The 18,130-nt window shown below is 47.4% G+C and overlaps 1 protein-coding gene across 1 annotated transcript; it reads right to left on the reverse strand.

Annotated features, from left to right (window-relative positions):
- Window positions 1-44: 44 nt before the first annotated feature.
- LOC139336942 (cdc42 effector protein 2) lies at window positions 45-6,193 on the reverse strand. The gene is made up of 2 exons (XM_070971261.1): window positions 6,068-6,193; window positions 45-2,391 (listed from the first exon to the last, which is right to left on the reverse strand). The coding sequence occupies exon 2, from the start codon at window positions 1,958-1,960 to the stop codon at window positions 1,025-1,027; it is 936 nt and encodes a 311-aa protein (XP_070827362.1). The 5' UTR covers window positions 1,961-2,391; window positions 6,068-6,193; the 3' UTR covers window positions 45-1,024.
- Between the last annotated feature and the right edge of the window lie 11,937 nt (window positions 6,194-18,130).

The raw sequence follows: 18,130 nt of genomic DNA on the forward strand, positions 1-18,130 counted from the left end.
GTGTTTCTGTGTGAAGGATTGTCCACGAAGCCTCAGTTTTCTTTATAGGAATGTTTTATTCTTACATTTACAGTGACATATATACAGCATACATGACATTTGAATAATAGGCTACTGTGATGATGTAGACAGTGAATGTTAGGGAGGCCGACGGTGAGCCACAACATGGAAGAAGAGTGTTTCCAAAAGACCAATATTCAAATATGACCTAGAAAGCAGCACCTTCCACTTAAAGCATCTCATGAGTTGAACTACAAGAACAAGTTTCCTCAGTTTCCCTCTGAAAGGTCAGAGCTGCTGCTCTGGACGGCAGGTAGAGACCATTTCAGCCGACGTCTTCAGTGAATTCAGTTCTTCACATTTCATCTGGCATCGAAGCATTACAGTAAACGAGTGAAGATATTCAGTCTCCTGACACTGAATGAGGACAGAATATGGCCTTCAGCATGAAACTATTTATGTTTGTAGTTCTGCTTAGATCGACTGAGAATGTGTCCTTTTAATTGTGCAGAAATGTTCATCTGAAGCTGTAAGACGTGAACTCGGTCTGTGACTGAGTCCGGCTGCTCGTGGATTCTGGTCACAGCTGCTGCTTTCTCCCCTTTTCTCTGGGTCAGTCTGCAGACGAGTTTGTCTGACTCAGCTGGAAATGTGTTAACCATTAACGAGCAGGAAACTCTCAGCTCAGTCAGATGGTGTGACAGTGTGTCGTGGCTGGAGTTTGTCCAGAGAAATGAGGGACGTGTCCTTCAGTTTAAATATTTGATTCTTCAGTTCAGCTTTGAAAAAGGCTCCTCAGGACCCGCCTGTTGCCTCGGCTGTTGTCATGTTGGGCAGCATCGTCCTGCTGCCCCCTCTTCTCTTAAGTCTCTAAACAGCTGGAAACACAGTGTCAAGTCTTCTTGAAAAGACATTTTGGTGCAGTCCTCCAAGCCGTGTCCTCCTTTAGTGTCTTTACAGAGTTTTTAAGGATTCATTAAACCATGTATAAAAACATGTGTGCATCACATGAATCTGTCCGTCCTCACAGCTCACAGCGGTTGTCCTCGGTCTTGTAGCGGTCCATGATACTCAGGACGTCCTCCAGGATGGACGGGCCCAGATCCAGGTCTAAACCCGCCATAGAGTCTGAGCGCTGCACAGCAGATGAGGCTGTGAGAGCGGCCGGCTGGAAGGCAGCGCAGGGCGACTCGCTGCGCTCGCTCCGCAGATCCTCGTTGCTCAGGCCGGCGTCGGAGTCCAGGCTGAGGCCCCGGCGGACGTCCAGGGGCCCGCAGGTTTCGGACATGGAGTCCTCAGAGGAGATCTCCGAGAAGGAGCCAGAGGAGGGGACGAACCGGCGGAGGGTAGGGGACAGCGAGATGTCGCGGCAGGGCTCTGACGCCAAACGGCCCACCATGCCGTTCTCAAAGAGCGCCAGAGTCGGGTGGTGCCGGCTGTGGTCGGCGCTGTGACCGTTGGCCTGCTTGTGGCTCGTCTCTGTGGGATGCTGATGGTGGTGGAAGTGGTTTTGCTGGGGAGGCAGGGAAGGAGGGGAGGGGTCGTCCAGGTGGAGGCGTGGGGGTTTGGGTGGAGCCTGTTCGTGGGCGATGAACACAGGCATGGAGATGGTGGTCTTCAGCAGGCCGCTGGGGGAGTGCTGATAATGGTAGCCGTTGTAGGCGTAGCTGCGTGAGTCGTGTTTGGCGGCGTAGCCGTCGTCCAGGCGTCTCTCCACGCTGTGCGAGCGCGAGTGTCCGTTCTGCGTCCGGCTCAGCGACGGCAGCATGTTCATCTTCCCCTGGAGGAATCCCACGTCTCCGAACATGTCGCCTTCGCCTTCGGGCCCCACGTGGGCGCTGTGGCGCACGTCGCCCAGCGGCGGGCTGATCATGTCACCTGAGAGGACGTCACGCAGCTTCAGCTTCTTTCCCTTCTTGGGAGTTGTAGTTTTTAAGTACATCGGCGTCTTCGCTGGCATTTTGCTTTGACAGGTGGAGGTGAGGCGATTCAGACAAAGCTCTGTTTACTGGAGAGGAGAGGTTCGTCCCCTCAGCTCCACTCCCCAGGCGGAGCAGGACGCTCTTTAGGTTGGAGCAGAAAGTGAAGCTGAATCCAGAGCAGACTCACTCGATCAGAAGCTCTTCCTGCTTCTCCAGGTGAGCGTCAGTATTTAGGTCAGTCAGCGGCGCCGGCGGCCTCACGCTGACATGTGACTCTGAGGAGGAAGACCTCGACCTCAGCTCAGCTCCCTCAGCTCAGCTCCCACACACAGGAAAGCCACATCCCAGCGTCCTCTCCTCTTCCAGACGGGATGAAGGGATGAAGAGCGGGATCTCTGGCAGCCTCGCCGTCTGCTGTCGGCTCACGTCCTCACAACCTTCAGGAATGTGACATCAAAACGCCGGAGATCTGTGAGGAGAAACAAGAGAGGAGTCAAAGAGATGAAGGGAGGAGGGGGAGGAAAAGCCAGGGAGATAGATGGGGTGAGGGGGAAGGGAGGAGGCAGGAGCGGGGGAGAGAGGAATGAAGGCGGGAGGAGATTTACGAGCTTCTTCTCAGAGAGCCGCGGGACACATGACGGAAAACACTCCAAGAATCCGAGTGTTTGCTCTGAGGGTCTGCCTCCCCGAAGACCCTCGGCTGAGCGTTCAGAGCTTTTATCACCGCCACATCTCACAGCCTCTTTCCTGACACAAACACGGTGAATCATGGGATGCCACGCCTGAGGGCTCTGTGATCTTCTGAGCCGTCACTGTGGAATTTCTCCCTTTAACGTAAACAAGTGTTTGTGTTCAGAGTTCAGAGGTTTGGTCATGAAAACAACTCGACAAACACCCAAAAGAAGAATGACTCGATTTCTAAAACCATGAATCGTACATGAAGTTTCTGTGGGAGGAGATCCACTGAGGATCCTGACCTGCACACCGACACGCTGAGCGTTTGTCTGCGGTGAGTCTTCTGCACACAACGTGAATGTTCCTCTGAAGACAGAAACGGGCTGAAGTCAGAGACGTTTTCCAGCTTCAGAAAGACGGAAAACCAATCGAGTCCAACTCTCACGGACAAAACAAGTTACCTAAAAAGAGCAAAGAAGTCCTGACGGGAACAGTCGTGTTTTTCATGGCAGCGGTCGCTGGATCGCAGCTCGTGTTCGTATTATCAAAGAGTCGATGAGTTATTGAAAAAATGAAGGAGGTTCGGCCGTTTTTGGTGTTTGGAGTGTTTATATTAGACGAAGAGGCCGTCCTTCATCAGCAGAGCGGTGATGATGTGATGTTTACATCTCAGGTGTTTTTCAGGCTTTTAACCAAACTGACTTCACAACAGACACAAGAGGAAGCAGAAGTTTTAACCTGATTAACCTGTTCAGGTGTTCTGAGGACGTGTTCGAACCTGAGGAGGTCTGACTGTCCTGGATGAAGACATTCTCCTCATCACAGACGATATCAACACCAGGAAGCTCAGTTTCTGATAAATCCACCAGAGACACGTGACCACTGCGACCAAAACGCAGCCGCTGGACGCTCTGTGACACTGTCTGTCCACACTCAGCAGGCTGCTGTTAGCATTTAGCTCAAAGCTAAGCGTGCAGCTCCACAGAGCTGCTAGCATGGCTGCAGACGCTTCATCTCACTTCAGATGATGTTTATACTGACGGGTCGATAATCTGTAACAGTTCATCATATTCTCTAATCTGAAGTCTTAATCTGTCAGACAATAATATTTCCATCTGAATTTCACTGAAAAACTAGAAAATGAAGGTTAAGATCAGAGACGGATCATGTGGATAAGATGAAGGTCGGTTAAAGACAGAAACAGACGAGTCCATTAAAACTAAATAAAACAAATGACTCAAACTCTGACGTCTGAGGACGAGAGGACAAGAGGACGAGAGGACAAGTGTCTGCTCTGAAGCTTCAGACTGCAGACTGAGTGACACCATGATCACAACGACGCAAACACACAGAAAAATGATGCCAACACACCAGAACCAGACAGAACTGGTTCAGTCCAGCTGGACTCTTTCTTCCTTTAAAGGAACACTTCGTCCACATGAGGAGAATTAAGTCAGAAATCTGCGTCTGTGGAAACCTGCAGGACGACCGACCTCAGGCCTTCATCGCTCCTCTTCCTCCTGAAACAACAGACGTCACGTCTCACTGATCTGGAGGCCAAAGATCTTCAGCTGCTCAGCTGAGAAATGCCACAGAGGTCCCGAAACAGCAGAGATGGATCCGTTCACTGATGGTCGACTAACTTCCCTGTTTCATCTCATTAAAAACTGCCATGAAGTTTCACAGACAAAATGATTCATTGATTCATTGAAAAAACTGAGGAAATGTCTTAGTTTTCCATGAAAGACAGATGATATGAGGACGCCTGGAAAAGGAGTCAAACACACAGTTTAATCTGAGTTCACACACATTTCTTCAGTGTTTTCTGGTAAATGTTTGTGCCAGAGATGAAGAATTGTTGGACCTTTTTCCCTGTAGCACCACCTCTACCATCACTGCCCTTAACCCTAAAAGCTCCCTCTCACTAAATGTCCCCTCTGTCCCATAAAAATCCAATTCTTCGCGCCTTCCGGTCGTCACGTGTTAAACGCTGATCACAGATCGGATCTTTCGCTGCTGCTGATGCAATCAGCCCCATGAGGCTGATCTGACATCTGTTTCTGCTGTTTGTCTCCTCTGCAGAGACAGAGAACCAGTGAGTCCTCTCTGTGGACAAACGCGTCCAGAGGAAGACGCCTGAGCGCGCGGCGGCTCCGCTGCTTCCACTCTTCGGTCTCCTGCGTCACGCGTAATTGCGCACAGCAGGCCAGCGTCACCAAAAAGCCTTTTGCTCGTCTGCTCATCCGTTTGTTTCCACCGCATCAGGAAAGATCATATCGGCTCTCATCTGGCTCACTGGATTACTCATCTGACAGCAGGTTTTAGGGTCGCAGCTCTGACAGACAGACAGTGAGTCTGAGCGCAGAGGCTGAAGATGACAGACAGTAACTTCTCTTCCTCTTCCTCCGTGTGTGTTATGTAACTGCAGCTCTGAGATCACCTCGGTTGGCTGACTGGTACCAGTGGAACAAATCTGTCTTTCCACACACACACACACACACACACACACACACACACACACACACACACACACACACACACACACACACACACACACACACACACACACACACACACACTAGTACAGATGAAGGCTGCTGCTCTGATTGGCTGTGATGAAACGCTCAGTATCGACCCTCATTCTTCATCAAACAGCTGCTTGTCAGACGAGGATCTTCTCTTCATAATTAATGCCGCCTCATTCTTCTGCGCGCTGAGATCAAATCAGAGGAGTCTGCAGAGTCTGCAGCTCGCACTGTGTCACAGAGCAGCGGGACACTGGCGCCCTGCCGACTGCTGTGACCTCCTGCCTCTGGCAGCAGTGAGCGGTTTATTCCTGGAGGGCTGCAGTGACTTCAGCAGCCGGAGTCACTGGATACGTTTTGAATTGTGTAATATTCCTCATCTCTGCTCTGCTCCGTCCTGCCTTCGAGTTGAAGGAAGAACCAGGACGCACCACATCTGACCGCTTCTGTAACGCTTAATCTGCTTAGAAATTAGATCAGCATAACCCAGATTAGGTGTGATTCTCCATTATAGTCTGAGGAACAATGAGGACTGCGGGATAAAACAAAGCTCCTCACGTAGGAGCTGAAGTCACCTGTGAGGCCAGAGAAACCTCGCGCTGCCTCCTTTCATGAAAACCTGACATCGTTATTGAGTTAAAGTAAGAAAAATCAATTAAATTTGGTTGGTGGATTAAAATAAAGTTTTTTCTCGCTCCATTCTGTCTGTTTGACAAACTGCGCACGTTGGAGGCAAAGGGAGTGTCTGAGGCAGCGCGAGGGAGGCTGTAACAGCTTCTGCGATGACAATAAAACGTCCAATCGTCACTTTTCTGCTTTTTCTGAGTAACACAACAACAAACAGAGAGTCTGTTCAACAGGTAGAGAGCGAGCACCGAGCCCGTCTGAAGGCGTGAGCGAGCTCCACAGAAGAGTCCGAAAACACAGATTTCAGGTGATATTTACCTGCAGACGCGCTGCTCCGTTTCTCTCTCACAGGTAAAATCAGTCGGTTAATCAGTGGAGACGATCCACAGACACGAGCCTCCGCGCGCGCAGGTAAACCTCTTACTGACGAGCTTTAGAGCTTCTGGACGGAGAAAGTAAAGGGGGACCGGCTGCTGGCCGAGGAGCCGTCAAGCTGCTGGAATGAGCACGAACAACATCCGGTTAAGAGTTTCAAAGTCAAATCTGTGAACGTTTCATGACGGCAGTATTGAGGGGGGAGGGGTCACGGTCCATCTACTGGGGGAGACATTTTCATTTAAAAATAATTTATTTATTTTAATAGGACAGGATACAAAGTTAATGCTCTGTATGTTTTTATATTTCCTTTTTCGCCACTTATATGAAAACGGTGATATTAAATTACATTTATTGAAAGTCTTATACATTATTATAAACCAGAGAGTGTGTGTAAAAGCCATTAGGTCACAATAGATAAATATATTAAGGATCCATTATATCAAAATGGAAAATCCAACAATAGTTTCACTACTCTGAACTTCTGTTGTCCGGCGTCAAACAGGCTGGTAGGCTGAGGAGACAACTTTCCAATTTAGAAATAGAGAATAAAACCTAATTCCATAGATGTCTGAAATGGAAATAACGGCAGGTGTGTTAAACTGCCAAATCTAAACATGTGTTTTATTTTAAAAGGGAAGGAAGACTGAACTTCCGGTAGTCCTTTGGTCGACACTCACTGGTTTGACGCAGCAGACCCCTGAGTAAAAAGAGCAGTTTAACAGGTGTTTGAGTCGGTCTGTGATGGTCAGACCACCAGGCGGGCTCTGATGAAGAGTTTAAGGACAGGTGAGACCAAGTTATTGATCACATTCACCATCAAAGACGAGAAAACCTCTGAGACACTGTGGCCATGACGCAGCACCTCCAGCAGCCTCTTGATCAGCTGTGTGTGAAGCCTTAAATGATCAAAGGTGAAAAGGTGTGAAGTAATGTCAGATTAAAGCAGATTCATGGTTTTCTTTGTTTTAGGTGCGCTAAGGCCGACGCTGCTTCGAGCCTTCTTCTCTGCTTTGAAGGCGGCTGTAAGTGAACCTGATAAGTCCTGGTGTTCTGTCCACCTGTCCACCTGTCCACCTGTCTGACCGTTCATCTGCCTTTGAATGATTGTAGGTGTGCATTTGAAAAGCCAGTCTGCAGAGTGCAGTTTGTTTAAAGCTGCACGAGTTCAGCACCAATCAGAAAGTGAGTCTGAGCGATGACGCTGTGCAGGAAAGTCAAGAAACATTTCAGGCTCAGAGTGACTGAAAACACGATGTGATACACAGTTCAGTCTCAGACCAGTTTCACTGTCTCTCCGTCATGTCCCTTTGGACAGGAGTGTGCTTTGCAGCTCACTGCAGCTTTGAATCTGGTGTTTGTCTGAAGTCAGCAGCAGCAGCAGCAGCAGCAGCAGCAGCTGAGTCCATCAAATACAATATTAAGCTTGTTTTCTCCACAGAGCTGTAAAGTCTGTTACGGGGAATAATTAGACGTATAAATGGGCCTTCAGATTTTTACTGTTGGCTCAGTGGAGACCTGCCGGAGCGTATTCTGGTGGCCTCAGCAGGGTTGGCACTGAGCATAATTACGGCGAGGTAACGAGGATTTAACGAATAGAGAATGCAGACGTTTGCTGTTCGTGGGTCAGACTGCAGACACGTCTTGTTTACAGCTCCTGCGGGACGCCTGCAAAACAAATTAAACCCGTTCCCTCTTCACTCATCTGCTGGTGTGTGCTTTGTGGCCGTCTGTGAGGGAGGTGGGCGTCTTTTCCACTGAAGCAGCATCACACGATAACACTGCACACGAGCAGAGCAACACGACACGGGACCTTTGGGCTGAGGGGCTTTCACAGCTTCACCTACTTCTCCTTGGACTCGGGGTCCTGCAGCACACATGAAAGATGACCCTCAAAGTTTAATTCTAGTGGAATTTCCTTAAAACGAGACAAATATAAAGAGAACACACACTCTCTGTCCCCGTATCACTGACTCTGTCTGAGGGCGACTGGAATGTGTAAACTAGATAAGAAGTGAATCTCTAAAAGATGTGGTTATACACACACACCCACACACACACACACACACACAAACACACACACACACACCCACACACACACACACACACACACACACACAAACACACACACACACACACACACACACACACACACACACACACACACACACACACACACACAGATATGACATCATCTAAGTAAATCAAGATGTAATCAGTGCAGTATGGGGTGGGTCCACATGAGGATCCATGATGATCTCTCTCTAATACACACACACACACACACACACACACACACACACACACACACACACACACACACACACGCACACACACTCCAGTAGGCCCCATGGCGAGGCTCCAGCCCCCCCAGGTGTAGCCCCATGCTAAGACCCCCAGAGAGGCTGGTGTTTCTCCAGCTCTGAGAGACAAAGTGGGGTGTGTGTGTGTGTGTGTGTGTGTGTGTGTGTGTGTGTGTGTGTGTGTGTGTGTGTGTGTGTGTGTGTGTACTCTGACAGATTACCAGCCCGCGGTCCCTCAAGGTCACCGAAAAGTTGTGCCTGAACAAAAAGAAGCAGAGAATCAAAGATGGAGGAGAAAGGAAGGCTGACCGGAGGACGGGAAGAGATTCTGTAACATGGCACCGTCTCGTTGGACAGGACTGCAGCCACAGCCCATCTGTCCTCGCTCACTGTAAGGTCTTATGCAACAGGCTGACTCAGCCAGGTGGGAAGACTGTCCCCACGAGACACGCAGTCTCACAGATTTCACAAAAGGCTGAGTAAAAGTTCGCTTCTGCTGAATCACTTCCATCTCCTTCCCGTCCTGCTGCTTTAAACGTGTTGACAGACTCAGTCATTTAAGAGGTCGTGTCATTTACTTTCCCAAAGTTCAGGATTACATTCAGTGTTTAAATCTTTAGATGCTGACGATGTTACCTGAGACGAAACAAAGAACGATCTGTGAGGGACACGAGGATTCCTGTTAGCTGACAGAAGATGATGACTGACTGAAGCTCTGTGTCAGGGTTCATGCTGCTCATTGGTTTTTGGTAAAGAGTTTCATTGTGTTGTGATCCCATGCGTCACCACTGGATTAAGATGAAGCCTAATGTTGTTGTCTGCATAAATCTGACTTGAAGACCTGAAAAATTCCTTGGCCTCAATAGTCCTGACCCACATAACGCCCGGCGCTCGGTGGCTCCGGGTGAACGTGGGTTTCCATTTCCGAGCAGCCAAAGTCACGAGCGACACACAACTGTGACACAGAGTGATCTCATCGCCAGGAATTCTGGGAATCTGTGAGTAAACGAGTCTTCATGTGTTTCCACTTAGTCCGCTGTGATTGAGGCAAACTGCAGAGCCTCAGGGGTGATAGGCTGGAGAGAGAAGAGGGAGGGGAAAAAGAGGAAAAGAAAAGGCAGAAAGCGAGAAAGGAGAAAGAAAAAATGTTTTAACGAGCATTCTGCTCGTGTTTCCAGCTTGTATCTGGCACAGAGACACACAGCTAACAGCAACCAGAGAGAGAAGCATGGAGAAGACAAGAGAGGCCCCCAGATCAGACAGGAAGTGCTTTCCAGCTGTTTTCTTGCATTAGAGGGACATCCTGCAGCATGAAGCCCCCCCCCCCGCTGACTTCTGACCTACAGTCATCCCTCTTTCCAGCATCTGAATTAAGAAGAGCCCCATTTCAAAATGAAATGTTCATTAATGTTAATTATTACTCATTTCTTGTCCAAGCTGCACTGTGGTGACATCTAACAATCTCTGCCTGAGTTACATCCACAGACAACATTTCTTCAAGTGAATGAAGCACTGCAGTCATGCTCTGCCCCGCAGGGAGGTGGTCTGAGTGGATGGGCCTGAACAACGTCCAGGATTTGGACAGTGAACTGTGGTTTGCATCCTGAGTCCCTCGTGGTTTCAGGCCTGTGGTTACAGCCGGTGAAGATCACCCTGTAAACCTCACCTTCGTGTGGCCGGTCTGAGTCTGCTCTCGACGTCTTTTGGCCTTGTTTAAAAAAAACTTTGACCAGAGATCCAGTTTGAGGTTTTAGACTTGAAGGATGAAGAGTAACCGGCTGGTTTGCTGATCTGTATGCATACAAACATGACCAGAACGACGTCTAACAACGCTGCAGCTGCTACGAACACATATTGCATTGTGAGATCAGATAATTAAATACGTTGTCAGTGAATACGATGTTCAATATCAACAGTTTGACCTGCAGAGATGTTAATTAACTCCCCGTTATAGAAATAGAAAACTGGGAAACATTCCATTTCTTTGCAAACATATTTGCTCTTTAGTTGTGTATAAATCTGATTTCTAGGAGACATTTAAAGCTCGATCCTAAAGTGCTCAAACAAATCTGTTCATGCAGGTTTAAGAAGGACATTCAGGCCTTAATTACATTCAGATTGTGACGATTGTGTTTTCTTGAACGTCTGCGTATTTTCTATCAGACTAAAATTCTGATTCTTAAAGAAATGAAGCATTTGAATAATACATTTCCATTTCTGACATTTTTTTCTTTGCACCATCCTTTGGTGACTTGGTTGAAATCAGCCAGCTCAGTCTTCCCAGCTTTGACCCCTGAGGGACACCGTAGTGGCTGATCCGCTGCTGGTTCTCCTCACACACTGACGCTGTGAACGCAGCGCAGCTCTTAGATTTTCCAGCAGTGTTTTCCAGAGAGCGAGCGGGCGGGTTGGAAAGCAAAACAATGAATGATGTAAGAGGAGCGAGGGCAAAAAAACACAGGACACCGTAAATGTGTCAGCCCAGCCTCAAAATACTGAGCGATTAGCATCAACGCTTCACAGAAACACACACAGCAGCACTCCCTCGACTGCAGAGTGCTGTTAAATCACAGAGCAAGAACACATGAAGTGCACCTTCTCCACACACACACACACACACACACACACACACAGATGCACAGATGCACAGTATCAACATGTTGAACCAGCTCCCTCTCCCTCCCTCCTCCTCCTCCTCACACGGGGCCAGTCCTCCCGCCTCTCTGGCCTCCTTCCGTTCCCACAATCCTCCCCTTCTCTCCCCTGGCCTCCCTGCATTTCTCTCCCCCCCGTCAAGGCTCAGGGGTCGTCCGGAGGGTCAGAGCTGCTGCCCGCTTGGAACAAACACACCGAAATAGACAAAGGCAGAGAAAGAGAGGAAGGGATGGTCACCTCTTTACTTATGGCCGAGCCTGAGTCAAGCTGGGACACCGTGTGCATACGTGTGTCCATGTTTTTAAATCTTTAGAGAGGAGTAGATTGTTGGAAAGTGTGGACATTTTGTCCACACCTCTTTTGCACAAGACTGTTTGAGGGCTAAAGCAACAGTACGGCATGTTGAAATATGCTAATTCATCTTCCTGCAGAGAGGCTCAGCTCCGGGGGAGCATGGCATGAATCCCCCCACCAGCACCTTTAAAGCTCATTAATGAACATGAATGTCTCGTTGCTTAAAAACAGCCTGATGCTAAGCTAAGTTACACACATGAGAGTGGCATCAAAGCGTAAGTGCAATCCCAAAATGACGAACTTTTCCTTGAAGGCCTGGTTTAGAGTTTAAGGTCAGTTAGTGTCAGGGTGAGGGTCTGTATGGAGGGTGGTGCACAAACACACAAACACAGTGTGTGTTTGTGTTTGTGTGTGTGTGTCTGACTGACAGAATAGAGCTGGGAAGCTGCATGGCTAAACTGCAAGGCAAACAAATACTGGACTCATGCCTCATTGATGTTGGAAAGCTTCCAGCAGGGCTAAGGTGCATTTGTGTGTGTGTGTGGGTGTGAGCGACAATTTGTGTGTGTTGTGTTTGTGTGTGTGCATATTTGTTTTTTGACAACAGTGGGAAACTTGGCAGATAGAGGACTTAAAACTCTCAGCAAATTTTATCTCGGTGAAACATCAGGACGGAGGAGGAGTGTGTTTATGTGTGTGTGTTAGCTAACGTGTGTGTGTGTGTGTGTGTGTGTGTGTGTGTGTCTGTGTGACATTGAGAATAAGAAGTGTGTATCTCCATTCTTAAATAACACCCAAGAGAGGTGAGTTCAAAATCCGGTGCCAATGTTTACTTCAGCACTGAGTAGTGTGTGTGTGTGTGTGTGTGTGTGTGTGTGTGTGTGTGTGTGTGTGTGTGTGTGTGTGTGTGTGTGTGTGTGTGTGTGTGTGTGTGTGTGCGTGCGTGCTTGTGTTTCGTAACATGCCAGCCGTGACCAGTTTTAAATTTGTCCCGTGGATTGGTTCAGTCCGCTCCACAACAGGAAGTGAAGATGTTGATGTTGGACTCTCTGGGAACAGAGACGGCGAGGCCTGACACACCACCACAAGCTGTTTCCACGTCACTGCAAATCCTTCCCCCGAGTTCAACAAAACTTCTCAACCGAAACTCATCAGTTAGAAAGATTAGACGGCTCACGTTTCTGGTTATACTGCTCTCGTCTGAGTTCACAAAGGATTTCCCACCGGGTTTGTGTTCCTGTTCCTTTCAGAAATGTGAGTCAACAGTATTATCAATGAGCAGGCTGAATAATAATACCAATAATAATACCATTGGGATGGTGTGGGGCGCGTTAGCTGTGCCAGGCCACGCTAACATGTAAAAAACAAACAATGTTTGGATCCAGAGGAATTTCTGACGTCTCACTTAGCTTCAGGAACAACAGAGGTGTCACGAAACAACAGAAGTAACATCCAAAATGAATTTAATATTAACACAAAAAAGCTGAATCAGAATCAACTGAATCAGCTAATTAAGAAGACCTACAGTGTGCAGCCTTGCTAGCAGCTCTGTGAGGCTGTACGCAGACACAGCGGTGCTTTGAGCTACGTTAGCATACTAACATGCTTACAGAGGAAAATGCTAAAATCCTCATGTTTTTGGGTATAATGTTTACCACCGTCACTATCTGGACAAATGAAAGTTTTGACAAAGCTATTAATTTACATTAAAAATGTGATGGCCCTCCAAAGATGTTGTCAGATTTAGCTTAGAGTGTCCTTGGCTAACATCATCCTCACAGTTTTTATAGATTTGGGGTTAAATTTAATTTCTTCAATATGAATAAATAAATCACAAATGTTCATTCTTCAGACAGTCTGGAGCTGCACCGAGCATGCTCTGTTGATTGCAGCTGTGTAAATAAACAGCATGAACACCAGCACCGCAGCCCCATAAAACCTCTCAAGTTCCACTCACCAGATGTTTAATAAGCTGACTTCATAGAGAGGGCAACATCAGAACAAAAACAAGTTATGCAACTGTAATTATTACTGACCCATCAAAAGCAAGTGGTGCAACAGCAGCAGCAGACAGAGAAGGAGCGTGTTGTGCAGATGTTTGCATAGTTTCTGACATATTCTGCAGCATTTCAGCAGGTTTCATCAGTTCAGGCCTTGAATGACATTCACTTTCAAATCATGGAGGATTACATAAAAGGAAAGACTTCAGCGTTCTTCAGCACAACATCAGGTTTCCTTTGTGTTTGACAGGAAGGCACAGCATTGTTTAGTTTGTTGGTGAAGTGATCCATCAAGGAGGAGAAATGGGCTCGTCCCACTCTGACCAATATGGAGCATGAAAAGGAAAACAGGAGGAGATACGGAAAGAATTTGTTTTGATGAGGGAGGACAGTGACCATCAAACCACGAGTGGAACACGCAGACCTGCACTGCAGTAACCTCAGTGCAAGCAGAGAGAAAGGAAAGGAGAAGAGAGGGACAGGGAAGGAAATGTAAAGAAAGGAAAGGAGGAGTCTTCCCAGGACGAGAGCAGAGATGGCTGGAGTCCTTTCAGCAGGCACAGGAAGCTGTGTGTGTGTGTGTGTGTGCGCGTGTGTGTGTGGGCCAAGGCCGCATGGGAACTGCAGACCTGACAGTCCGTGACTCTTAGCATGACATGACACACAAAGCACGCACACACACACATTTACAAAGAGGAAAAGAAGTGACCACATGTGGAACTTCTTGACTGCCTCAGTTTGCTCTCGTTATCAGTGATAATTAAAGACGTTAAACCCTTTTCCATGGTCTCCGTCCTCTCTGCTTCAGTGTGGCATTTTGGGTCCTGTATTCTGTGTTTTAACAGCAGACTGATAAAACATGCAGCGTTTGGGCGTTTGCACTGCAGTGTTCATGTAACCAGTGATGAGCTGCATGAAACAGCATGAGCTTAAACAAATGGTTTGTCCAGTTTGGACTTCAGTGTCAATCTGCATGCTCACCAAAGCTGTTTATCTGAGTATGAAACATGCCAACGCACTGCTTAGTTTGATTGGGGAAGACTGATCTGAGATGTACATTTACTGTAAATGAGACGACAACAAGAACACACACACACCCACACACACAGTCATCCATGCAGACACAAACGCTGCACTGTGTGAGGGCTCATACACACTTATAGGAATACACTCATATACTCGCGCACACACACACAGGCACCATAAGCATGTGGCTACCACAAAGGCTGCTGTCACATGTTGAGCAGATACATACCAACACAGTGATGTCAGTTTGTTCATGCTGACCTCAGACTGCTGATCTATTCATCAGAAACTCTGCAGCTGAAGGCCACAGTGAACACAGGCAGCTCTTTTTTCTGTCCGAGCCTCTCGTGGTCAGTAAACTCAGATTTCTGTCTCTCAAACAGCCAAAACTCACTTGTTCTCTAGATCCTCTGGTGAAATGCGAGGCTCTGGGAAACTGCATTAACGTCTTATATAAAGTGTAAGCGTGGCTGCACAAGTGCAGCTCTAAGAACTGTTTGCATGCCACATTTCACTCAAGATGAACGTTTATCGCTCTTTTCACGGTCGGACGTCTCATCTTATCTACACCTGGAGATTACAGCTGAGCAACGGCTGACCCTGAGGTGTCTGCAGACTGTTCTGAGATCAGATTTTACTCTCACGAGGACATAATCATTGCAGACAAGAGGTTATGAAAACAAGCTGCAGGACTGTATGTATGTAACAGCAGAGAGGACGAGCTGGAAACACCTGAATGTTACTGACTGCAATATCTGGCCAGGTTTGTCCATGAGCCGAATCCTGGCTCACCTTCAGCTTTTCTGACTGACAGCATCAAACTGAGGGTTATGTTGGCAGCCATTTATTCTTTATCAAACGAAGTGGCTGACAGGAGATTACATTTCGTCCCCGTTAGCAGAATAAAGGTTTCCTGTCGCTGTTACTCTTGCTTCATCCTGTAAAAGTAGAGGAACATATCACTTTCTCCACTGCTCACTTCACATGTTTAATGATGTAACTTTGAGGCTCACTGAAATACATAACTGAACAATTCGGGTTACAGATGGAAACACTTTGTGTGTTTCTCAACTGAGCATATTCCAAAATATGGACGAGGTCTAACCTTCAGCAAATCCTGTGTTTTAAAAGACCTGTCGACTAATTTGGAAATATCAGCTGGTTCCAATTTTGTGTCTTTGTTGGGAGTCATGATTGTAATTATATACATGTACTTTTAATTATGCTGCAACTGTAACTCTTAATGGAAACTGTGAGCTCAAACCTCAGAATCATCATGGGGTCACATGGTGTGTGAACATTAGATTATTTGATTCATCTGGTCTCTTATATCCTTACAATTTAAATTTAAACTCACAGCTTCATCATAGAGATCTCACGGGTCCAGTGCTCATTTCAGACTGGATACAGGTTTTAATGTCATTCCATTTAAAATGCTAATTAGGTTAGATGACGGCTAAACAGCAAACATCTGCGGTCAGTGTCCTGCTGATAAACACGTGTGTGTGTGGTGTGATGTCAGCTCCAGCACACACAGTTCCTACTCGACTAAACAGAAAGATAACGCAGCCCAATTATTCTGTAGATATCATCCAACATGGAATCAGTGTCGGTGTTTTAGCGAGACTCAGTGTGAGGCGGATGGTGCAGGTTCACAGGATCTGGATCTGGTCTGGATGTCATTTCACAGCTTTTCTGCTCGACTGTCTCCAGCATAATGAGACAAAGACAGAGGGAGGACTTTACATTCATGCATGTTTGGCTTTAGACAGACTCTCTTATCTGGAGCAACTTGCAACAAACAAGTCACAGAGACAGACAGACTCCCAGACTGGACAGCGGCGTGGGCGCTGGGGAGAAAACTAACAGGAAGACAGTGTGTTCTTTGCTTTTATTTTCTGTTTGACGCACATGACGGCATACGCTGAGCTGTTGCTCTTTCATTGTTTCTTAGCAAAGAAGGTCTTTAATGGTAATTATCTGTCCCCTGGGTGGAATAAATCCCCATTATTTCCCAAACCCCGGCGTCCTCCTCTCTGTTAATTGCAGCATGTGGGAACTTTCTGCAGTATTATGACATCCATGAAGCAGTGAGTGACTCCCATGAGACAGACCGCCTCAAACGAGCAGAGAGAGACACAACACATCCCTGAATGGAGAGCGAACGTTCAGCGCTCGCACACGGCGCCCCCACAACTGCAGAGACAGCACTGCAGCTGACAGGCCGCCAATCTCCAAATCCCAGCCGAAGACGTCCTCTAAGAGGATCAGATCTTCTATATATACACTCACCGCAGGTAGCGTCCCTGAACAGGCAGCTAAGCAGATTACTGATAAAAGATACAGTGAACACACGGCTCGTCAGTGAACTGTGGGGAAACACCAGGAGTGGGACATATAAAACATGGGCCCAGTAACATTTCTAAATCATTACACCGTGATGGCAGTAAGACAGACGACAGTAGGGAGGCGACAGGAAATGAAGGGAGACAGAGAAGAGGAAGGACATGCAACAACGGTCCCACTTGCTCTATGTGCTTTTCAATTGTCTCATACTAATGCGTCATGAAAATAACGATGGTATGCCATTTATAAGGCACCTTTGACCAAAATATTGTTAAGTATTGTGATGACGTATTTAAGCATGTTGTAAAGTCAAGCGTTAGTGATTCAGAATCCCATATTAAACGTGGTTATACAGTAAATCTCTACAGTCATGCTGCGCTGTGTGAAAGCTTCCAGTCAACGGTCTCATATGACACACTTCCACTGAACTGATGGTTGCACCGTGCAGGAATCCACCTGGCTGAATTACAAATGTAAAGGATTTGTCTGTCTGTCTGTCTGTCTGTCTCAGGGAACCACAGTGGGAAAGAAAATGATTCATGCAGCAGGTACAGTGTGTGGTAAGCCCTGCCCACTCTGCGATGACCTCATCTTGCATCACTCATTGGCTGTTCTGACATGCAGGCGAGTTTCTAGATGCGGCTAGATGGATGTGTGCCTAATAAAGTGGCAGCTCAGTGCGCGTGTGATAGGAAACCTTTGAGGTGCTGGATGAATGGTTTGCCTTCCTGGAGCCAGCGCTGCAGGATGGGAGGGGAACAGGAAGTGAGTCACTGGAGGATCGTTGCAAACCAGGAAACGGGCTGCGTGCTGCTCGGGTGCTGATCCAAATCCACAGAGGCCGAGCTGAGAGCCGCACGGCTTCAATGAGCGACGGCCTAAGAATAGCATGGAACAATGTCAGGAGAGCTGACAGCAACACGCCTGCTCGAGAAAAACGACGGGATTAAGGATTGATTGTGGGTCAAAGGTCATTTTCAAATAACTGATGATTTAACTGAGGAACCAGACGGACGGGATGACAGAACGACAACACGAGGGAAAGAAAATGTAAACAGTCACAGGAAACTAAGGTCAACTCAGTGGCCACAGCCTCAACCCAGCCTCAATCAGCTGTCCTGATAGACGAAACCCCGCCCGTCTGCTTCTCTCAGGAGCTTAAAATAAGCATCAGTGGTTCTCTGCAAGATGTGGATTCAGAAAACAGGAGGAAATAACACCACAGAAAAACAAACGGCGTATTTTAAAGGACAAAATCAAGCGAAGTGTTTCCATTTAGCCTGCTGTGATGACAGACACGGCGGCCTTCACATCGTTAGCTGTTTCTACTGTTGATGGCCGGCATCATTAACCAGATCGTTAGCCTCACTGGCACCACCATG

The sequence above is a fragment of the Chaetodon trifascialis genome, chromosome 9, assembly GCF_039877785.1.
Source record: "Chaetodon trifascialis isolate fChaTrf1 chromosome 9, fChaTrf1.hap1, whole genome shotgun sequence".
In the NCBI taxonomy this organism is placed as follows: Eukaryota; Metazoa; Chordata; class Actinopteri; order Chaetodontiformes; family Chaetodontidae; genus Chaetodon; species Chaetodon trifascialis.

Excerpts from the sequence above, each read along its gene's own strand:
- LOC139336942 (XM_070971261.1), bottom strand. The coding sequence starts at position 1,960 with ATGCCAGCGAAGACGCCGATGTACTTAAAAACTACAACTCCCAAGAAG.